The sequence below is a fragment of the Helicoverpa zea genome, chromosome 31 (genome assembly GCF_022581195.2).
Source record: "Helicoverpa zea isolate HzStark_Cry1AcR chromosome 31, ilHelZeax1.1, whole genome shotgun sequence".
Taxonomy (NCBI): Eukaryota; Metazoa; Arthropoda; class Insecta; order Lepidoptera; family Noctuidae; genus Helicoverpa; species Helicoverpa zea.
The window spans coordinates 17,057,388-17,066,709 of record NC_061482.1 but is presented as its reverse complement, the minus strand read 5'-3'; the positions used below and the strand labels follow the sequence as shown (position 1 = coordinate 17,066,709).

General features: G+C 37.8%; 1 protein-coding gene and 1 long non-coding RNA gene across 2 annotated transcripts; one reads left to right on the top strand and one right to left on the bottom strand.

The window, feature by feature from the left end:
* Nucleotides 1–1,750: 1,750 nt before the first annotated feature.
* LOC124645115 (SPRY domain-containing SOCS box protein 3-like) lies at nt 1,751–3,724 on the bottom strand. Its single transcript, XM_047184862.1, has one exon. The coding sequence runs from the start codon at nt 3,193–3,195 to the stop codon at nt 2,338–2,340; it is 858 nt and encodes a 285-aa protein (XP_047040818.1). The 5' UTR covers nt 3,196–3,724; the 3' UTR covers nt 1,751–2,337.
* Nucleotides 3,725–3,858: 134 nt separating this feature from the next.
* LOC124645116 lies at nt 3,859–6,302 on the top strand. Its single transcript, XR_006986158.1, has 3 exons — nt 3,859–4,158; nt 4,923–4,994; nt 5,204–6,302. It is a non-coding gene; the product is annotated as an uncharacterized LOC124645116 (long non-coding RNA).
* Nucleotides 6,303–9,322: the final 3,020 nt, after the last annotated feature.

Sequence of the window (9,322 nt, the reverse complement as noted above, 5' to 3'; positions counted from 1 at the left end):
ATCCTTCTCTGTGTGAGAGGAGGCCCGTGCCCAGCAGTGGGGCGATAAAAAGGATAATGATGATATAGATATCATGTATGCAGTACAAAATTCTCCAGACACCTGGAAACAGCAGTAATTGTAATCAGAAAAATTGTGGACACCTGCCATGTAGCTCTGTCAGTACGACCGCTGTCCTAATAGGTCTTACTGGCGACAGATCCTTTCGAAGTCTTTACTTTTTGCATCAAACTGGTTACAGACTCAACAAAACTTTGGTGTCATGTCTTTGCAAGTTTTCAATATGCAAAAAAAGAAACACCGAAATAAATAATACTGCACCCTATCTGTCCTCCGCGGTGACCAGTCAAAGGGTAGAAGTGCGCAGAAAGCTTGCATAGAAATTGCAAGGGGCAACAAGGATAATTTTGCAACGCGCAGCAAGGATGCAGGACCATTTGTTACTGGGTACCTAGTTGCCTGGCAACCAACCCCTATAATTTTGATCGCTAGCTTGTGAGTCTGGCGCCCAAACCTCAGGCAAGGGATATTTTAAATTAGCATTCATTACCTACTTCAAGCTGCAGCTGGCGTACCTGTCTGCACCCAATTACCTGGAAGACCTCTCTATGTACCCTTCAAGATAATCGTTTTTACCAGATCAATGGATACTCCATCTAGGCTAGGACACGTTAGAAAGTATCGGTCAACGTCGATCATACCTGATATCATCGACCAAGCCATTCCACATCGGGTCATGCTATCCATCGACTATTCTGGATAAATCCTTCGCCTTCAGGATAACGTTCAGATATACTTACTCCACAATATCATGTAATGTATAGTTTTCGGCACGGATATTGAGCTCTCGGCGGAAGAGTGGGGATCGCTTTGCGCACTGTACACATAAGGCAATAAACCAATAAATCGCTTCTGCGCAGGTGAAGGTCAGGGCTCAATATCCGTGCCGATAACTATAGCATGACATTTAAACAAATAGAAGGGAAGACACAAAGGGGTTTCAGACAAGCACAAAATGAATAACGCAATTTTTTACGCGTAGCAGTATAATTAATCGCAAATGCGTTGCAACACCAAAGAGACAATAATTATATTTTAAAATATAAGAATGCTAGCAATAGAGTTGCAATGATTGCTGACATTTCCGGTGGGTTTGGCGCAATAGTTCAACGGATCATGCAAACAAATAACATTGAGCTATTGCTACTAATCCAATGAGCACACATAATTATTTAAAGATTACCATCGAATATACACCCTATTGGTGATATGAGTGACAGAGTAAATTGAATCTTATATTTAAATTGACCAGGATAGCTTCAGCCTGCTTCAAATTGATTATATTATTATGATATTATAATTCAAATGTTAGCCCTAATGGCAACATACATTGAGAGATAATAATTGAATCTTATATTAAAGAATTCCAGTAAATAACCTTATTGATATAATGATATAACTAGACACATAATCCATTATTTGATAACATTGAAATTTCCTTAAGACCTGTGCTGTCACTCGGTAATCATGCAAAATAACACCTCAAATTCTGATTGTATCCCGTTGCCATGACATAGATAATTTGCATGGCGATACAGCAAGTTAAATCGCGCAGTTTTTTTATATAATTAGTTAGAATACTAGCAATGCCTTTTTAAAACATTACTAATATTCTTTTCAACCCACAGGGGGTCCACCACAATAGTTCAATGGATCTGGTTAAAACAAATCAAACATTGTTCTATTGCAGCTTTGCAAACTTATCCTACACAGTTTTACAATAACCATTTTGAATGTTTATCCTATGTGTAGACATAATTATGACAATAAGATCAGATTAATAAATACCCAGACTTATATTAATAATGATAAAATTAGACACCAATAAGTTTTTAAAACTTTGATTACTAGGGATATGTTTCATATAACTAGTAATCTTGTAAGCCCACCTGTACCCAGCAACATTGACTGGAGACAGGAGGGGGACACGTCAATAGTTCAATGGACTTTAACTTCCACAATGCCATTGGGCTATTGCTGCTCAGATCATAATAGAAAGTCATAGTGACAGTAATACATATATTCTAAAATCTAAGTTTAAACAGTCTTTCTTTTCCGATTGGCCATAAAGAGGCCTTCAATATAATTCGATCACACATAACACTGCTGTTATGCCAGTCATCACACCTGAATGTTGCATTCTTAATACCCGAAGAGCAGGGTGTTCATCAAGAAGATCGGATGCAGGCCAACTCTGTTGTTGGCGTAGATCAGCTGCATTTCCTCTGTGGGGCTTAATGGCACACGTGGAAGGGGTGTGCCATTAGGGGCCCTATTTTACCATCTTCTGTCCTTTATTCTATCTCGAATGTGGCGCTCGACCTTAGCAAGTTCTTTGTCAAGCATGCCACCGCTGCGCAGCGGAATCCAGAATTCCTTCTTCATTGTAGCGGCCAGGCCAGGCGGCAAGTTGTTGAAGAGGAGGCGGCCAGTCACAGAAGCAGCCAGCACCTTGGCAGCATTGATCAGCAGAGAAGTAGTCCATGAGGAGGCATACGTAAGCCTCAGAGAGGACTGAGCAGCTGTTGAACATACCATCGGGTACCATGTCTTGTGCCGTCCGAGACCCGTGAACACCAATCCCTGAGGCTCACGGTTTAGATAAAATTCCAGTGTGCCAAGGAACATATCAACCATCACTCCAATGATGGTCCCCTTGCAGAATCCGGGGCAGTCCTCAACGACTCTGGCATTCTTGCAGATAGCGCCTGTGTATGAGAGCCCAAAAGAGTGCTCGTTGCCACCAAGGTAGGACGTGTAGTCACGGAAAGATTCACCTACCTCCTGGCTGCCCAGGCCCACCATGATGTCGGTGCCATATGGCTGGGTGAGCATTTTCACTTCCCAGTAGTAGTGCCTGTTGGTCTCTAAAGCTTTGTTGCCTTTGACGATTGCAGTGCCAGAGCTGTACAGGGGATGGAACACCACCTGCTTTTGATCTTCGTACAATTCGACCCACTTTGGAGCTCGCTTGGGGGCCGCCCACCGCCACTCGACGATACCGAGCTCTTCGCCGCAGCCGCAGTCGGGGTTACCGGGCTCCGTCTCGTCGTCGCCGTTCCAGCAGCGGCAGAACCCCTCCGGCATTATTTCGTTTATGTAGATCCCTTTTCTAATACAGGCCCCTCCTGCCATCTTGTTGTAATTCAGCACTTCACAAAATGATTTAACTCTTCCACAGGTAAAATGAACCGCACTCAAGCGGGCGACCAACTCGATGGCGCCCGAAGCTCGACTGAGGCCCTAGATTGAGCTAGCCTTCGCTCGAAGCTGCGAGCGTCCCGGCCGGTGCATGGAAGGGTGCAGGGGTGCAGGGTAGTGTATAGCGCGGAAAATCAATAATCCAACGACTATAAACAACTAGTTCGCACTTCACATGAATAAAATCAATACTGCATTTTCGTCATCGTCAACTTGAAACTATGTTATTAATTTTTCTATAGGCAGTCAAACACAAATCCTACCATCAATTTACTAGTCTTTGATGGAATATTTTTCACCAAAGATTTCTTGTATTTTATGTTGTTGTTATTTATTTTGATTTAATTGGATTCAGGAAAAGGAAACCATCGCAGTTTGACAGGCGTAGACAGCGAACTATCTATTTCCGCCATTTTCAAAATAAATATCAATTGTTTTTATAATTTTTAATGGCATGGCCTTCTAGCCTTTGAGCCAAATCTTCATTTTATTTTTTTTATTTTTTTATTTGTTATCATATCTTCTGTTTTTCTCATATTTTTCCAATGGTATTTTTAATATATTTATATAGCTGTATAAAGCAGTCTTTTCTTTGCAGCAATTACGTTGAGGCGGCGGGATTCAATATTTGTTGACATTTCATCATTTATGTCACAAAGCTCGCTTTCAAGTAATAACACAAATCTTTGGAGGTTATATTCTTCACAAGTAAAATAATTTAATATGTTCTGGTGTTCTTGGAAACTTTCGACAAGCAGTGCATGTCGCATCTTCAATTATGTTGAATCTACTCAAATGAATGAGCGGGTGCGGTGTAATGCCCAAACATGAGTCTGTTCAGTGTTGTAATGAAGTCTCTACTCGCAATCTTTAGCTGATAATACCAGGGTTTTCTAGGTAAGTCCGTTTGTAAGCTTCCATACCATTTTCCTTTCTGTTCTTGGTCTTCTTGATCTTCTCTTTTTGATGTCAGTATAACAAACAGTAAAAGGAGTCTTAACCACAATACTTAGGTACATCTATTGAATTAGTTATCTAACACAAATCTTTGTACAAAATTAATCTGAGGGTTATAAACAGCACTACGAACATGAGACTCTCCTTTACTCCCATCAGTATATATTTTACTAGCTGTTTTCCTGCGGTTTCACCCGCGTCCCGTGGGAGCTACTGTCCGCACCGGGATAGATAGATAAAACATTTATTCAGACAAACAAAAAGACACCACAAAGATACACAATAAGAAAAATAAAACAAAACAAGAAGTGGGTAGAAGGAGAAACATGAAATACAAACGGAGATTAACGGCGCGCTGCAGTGTCTTACGTTTGCACCGAATGGGAGTCCAGCTCAGCATGTGTCAGGTAGAATACCAGACGCTGGTATTCTGCTGGATCCCTAAAAATGACGCCTGATAAAATATAGCCTATGTTACTCACAGTTAAAATAGCTTTCTAATGGTGAAAGAATATTTAAAATCGGTCCAGTAGTTTTTGGGTTTATCCATTACAACCAAACAAACAAAGTTTTCCTCTTTATAATATTAGTATAGATAATATTCCCTATTGTGATTTTGGTAGTTGAAATAAAATGTGAAATTGTGTTGAATAATGGCCATAAAGAATCAGAAAATATTTTACTAACTTGTTTTTTATTCTCAGGAGTATTTGGGAGAGTTCTGGGTGGAAAAGAAGATCCTCACCGGTTATCTCAGGAGCACTAGATTGAACAGGGTAAGGCAAAATTTTCTTCATCACTAGTTGATTGTCAGAGGATAATAATTCTAAACAAAAGCGTTGAGCTAAAAGTAATCTGCGCAGTATAATGGCATTATTGCTGTTTCTACTTCCATAGCTCTAGTAGGTGTAGAACACATAGCACCTGATATGATCCTAAGGCCCTTATTTTGTATTATATCTAATCTATTTTTTGCATATTTCAGACGGAGACAAGTGAAACAAAGCTGTCTGCACAACTTCGCCCTCGTCTGAAGCCATATTGAACATTTGGTAGTATGTCATTGTGTTCAACAAACCAGTCAAGCCGAGTTTTTATCATGTTCTCAAATATTTTACTTAGACAAGATGATAATGAAATAGGTCAGTAGGAATTAGCACTATCGGGCGGCACTGTCTTTAAAATAGGTATTGCACATTGAGTTTTCCATGACTCGGGAATAATCTGTTTCATCCATAAGTTATTAAGAATGTCTAACAGCCAGTTTCTTCATCAAAAGTTAAAGTCAAAGTAATGACTAAAGTTAAAGTAACGGTTAAATTCAATTTTTCTATTAATTTTGCTGTCACTTTAGCCTTGAAAAAACGAATTTGACCGTTACTTTAACTTTAGACATTACTTTAACTTTAACTTTTGATGAAAAAACTGGCCATAAGAAAAGTTTTTGAACTGACTGATCAAGTTTTTTAATTAAAATTTAAGTTAAACCATGTAATCCAGGTGTTGTATCTTCACGTGAATTTAAAGATGCAGAAAATTCCTGAAATAAAAACTTTTCTAAGAGAAATTTCCTATTTTTAATTATCGTTATGAAAATTAAAATATTTTTCTAACTTTGTAAATTGTATCCAGAAATATTAAATAATCTATTGTTTTTAAACCATGTTTCATGTAAAAGAAAAATATCAATATTTTCATTTGCAAAAAAATCTATTAATAAGGGTTTTTTATTATATGCGTTTTGTATATTGAACTGTGCTATCCGTAACTGTGACTGTGATAAGGTGCTATAGGAAAGATATTTATGTAACATATTGTTAACTGTTTTATTATTCATTGGAGTCCCATCACCCTTATTGCTAATTTCAAGTACAGTGCGAATAATTGCTGAGTTTAAATCTGTATTATTTATTAGTTGCTCTTTTAAATTAATTTGAGGAGCTTGTGTAGTGGGAACTACAGGTAATTTATTAATCTTAGAAGTAGAGCTACTATCTACCTTATGTGCAGATGAAGGCGCAAATTTAATTTACATTTTGTACAATTTTTCAGGTGTGGTTTTAATTATATTAATATTCACAAAATATTTAGTTTTTTTTTATTTACATTTTTAGTTATACTTAGTTGGAAAATTCTGTTCATATATTCTTTGTCAACAACACTTGAGTAAGTAATTTTATTGCGCTTTTCTAACATTCTTTGAATTTTAATAGGACAAGATCTAGATACAGCTCCCCTGCAATTGGCACAGCAGAGTTCATTAGGCTTTTCAGATTCTGTGTATAAGTGCTCTCCAGCGCAATAACTACAACGTTGGCTACCATTACAAACTCTAGCCGAGTGATTAAACTTAAAACAGCGGTAACACTGCTGCAGAGGCGGAACATAATCAAGTACCCTATACGAGAATAGATCGTACTGTACACTATCAGGGAGATTATTAGATAAAAAGGTCAAACTAACAGTTTGTAGAGGAACTCGCTGCTGCCCAACCTTCTTTGTAAAACGTCGTATTGCAATAATTTCAAAGTGAGAGGAAAGCTTGGAGTACAATTCCTTGGTTAATAGGTACAAAACGGATTGCTCCTATTTTCTCTATTTGGGCTGCCGGTATAGATGCTTTTAAACTTTACTTTTCCAATAAAACAGAGTTGTCTATGAAGTTGTTAGCTGTGATCGCCAATTTAAATACAACAACAATCTTATTCGGGTTGACTCTCTACAGAGTCACCACACCCTTTATTTCTGTTGTGAATATATATAATCCAGGTAAATTGGACTCTTGTTTCCAATTCACTCTTTTTTATCCAGAGACTCAACATAAACTTTAAACTCAGTATTGGTTGAATGTTCTAGGTATTGCTTTATATAATTAGGCTTCAAAAAAAGAGCAAAATACTACTTTCCTGTTGCCGCTGTTGCTGCTGCTCTGGATCTATTTGCCGCTTAGCCGCCTTCTTAGAGTGGGGTCCATCTGCACCCCCATCCACGTCACCATCCATCTAAAGCAGTGGTTCTTAACCGGTGGTCCGCGGACCACTGGTGGTCCCTGGAGGCATTCCAAGTGGTCCGCGAAGCTTTGCTTCGCGACGTTGCTATACGTTAACTAACTTTATTTTTATCGACTTATTTATGCGCGCGCGGGTTTTCGCAAAATTTTACGTAATTTTGGTTTTGAGTCTTAAAAAATAATTAAAATTTCGCGCTCGCTTCGCTCGCGTATTCAAAAACTATATGCCCTTACTTTTGCATTTGTCAACAAACAAAAAGTACGTTTGGGCTAAATTTTACGTAATATTTGGTTTAAGTCCGATAAAAATTTCGCGCTCGCTTCGCTCGCGCATTTTTGGAAACTACATAGGCATATGTTTATCTTTCTTTGCATTTGCTTACCTACAACTGCCGACATGCGTTTAGATTTAAGGTAGTACTGAACCAGACTACAGAAATTAGCAGTACACAACAGACTTCAAAAATGCAGTCACAAAAATCTCATTAAATTAAATCTGTAAATTTTAGTTTTTTTTGCTAAATAATAAAGAACTGAGTGCTAATTATAAAGTATACTTGTATTCTTTATCAAAGAACTCTCAATTTAGGTAAACCGATGAGGTGGTCCCCGGCAAGACAAACTTTAGTTAAAGTGGTCCCTCATGTCAAAAAGGTTAAGAACCACTGATCTAAAGACTGCTGTTCTACTATTTTACAATAGTTTTTCACAATATTTAGGCACAAATAACAAATTAATTGAATTAAAATTTTGGAGGATACTTTTAAAAGAACCGCGCTCTTAGAGTTGCCCGCCTTTTTTTTCAATAAATATCAATTCTGCTTTTCAGTGTTGCCACTTACTTCATTCAGTAGAATAAATAATCGTAATGTTGTAATGCTGTTCATTTTCCTCATCAAATATTTTATTAACCATTTTATTCTTTGAAATCTATCTTGATACAACTTTTTATTTGAAAATTCTGTTTAAAAATACAATGCAGTTAAAATCGATGTAATTACAATAGATAACCGTTACTTAATCAGTACTTTATTTAATTAATATGTTTTTGTGAAAAAGACCTATCTAAATTGTTTACCTACGTTTAGTTAAATGCCTAATCAAGCGGTCATTTATCCTAGGACAAACTAGTTTAGTTAGATTAAAAACCATCGTAAGATTGAAATTCCTAAAACTTATTATGAGACCTCGCAGCTGTCTTAACGTATGGTGCAGGGTGTGCGAATAAGCCCGGCAGCACACATACGGTTTCCGGATACGGTTCCTGATCAGGAATTCAGATTTGGGATTCCGTTTGTAAATTGTTAAATAAACAGGTTTTTTTTAAATAATATTTAATACCAAAATAAAAACATATATAAAATGCAAGTCACAAGTGGGCTCTGAATGCTCTCATACACGTCCATTCAGAACAGGGCTACCTTGATTCAGAATGAAAATTTCCGTATGTGTGCGGCGGTCGAACCAAATTGTTCGCGAGCGCTGCGTTCGGAATGCCGTCATCAGGTTTTATTCCGTTCTGAGTACCCGAACGCACGGAGAAAATTCAGTCAGGTTTTTTTCCGTCCGGAAAAAGTAAGAACGTGTGCGCTCTTGTGAACATTTTGTATGAAAAAAGAGCATTCCGGTTTCAGAATCTGAATTCTAATCAGGAAACCGGATTCGGAAACCGGATGTCTGCGGCCGGGGTAATCCGGGCGCCCGCGCCGCGGAGCGACCTTGGACCACAAAATTTTATATTTTAACTGGTCACACCAATTTGTAAAATAGGTAAACTATTTTCTGTATGAAAGGAGACACATAGTTTTGAATATATATTATTTTTTAATGATATTTCATTTTAGCCTTTCATTAATTGTTAAAAATATGAAACCCTTAACACTGTAAATTAATTTAAAACTATAATAATACTTACATTAATCAAAAAAAAAAAAAATCTTTTTATGGGCCTGCTTCAAAGGCAACAACGACATACCTACCTTCATCTACAGTACATGAGTACATCTGAAAGGCAATGGTGCCCGAGGCTGTTGACAGCTTCACCGCACTGGCATCTATGCGGAGCGACGCAGGGAGCGCTTTTTTACTACTCTC

Coding starts and splice junctions, on each gene's coding strand:
- LOC124645115 (XM_047184862.1), bottom strand. CDS start 3,195: ATGGCAGGAGGGGCCTGTATTAGAAAAGGGATCTACATAAACGAAATA.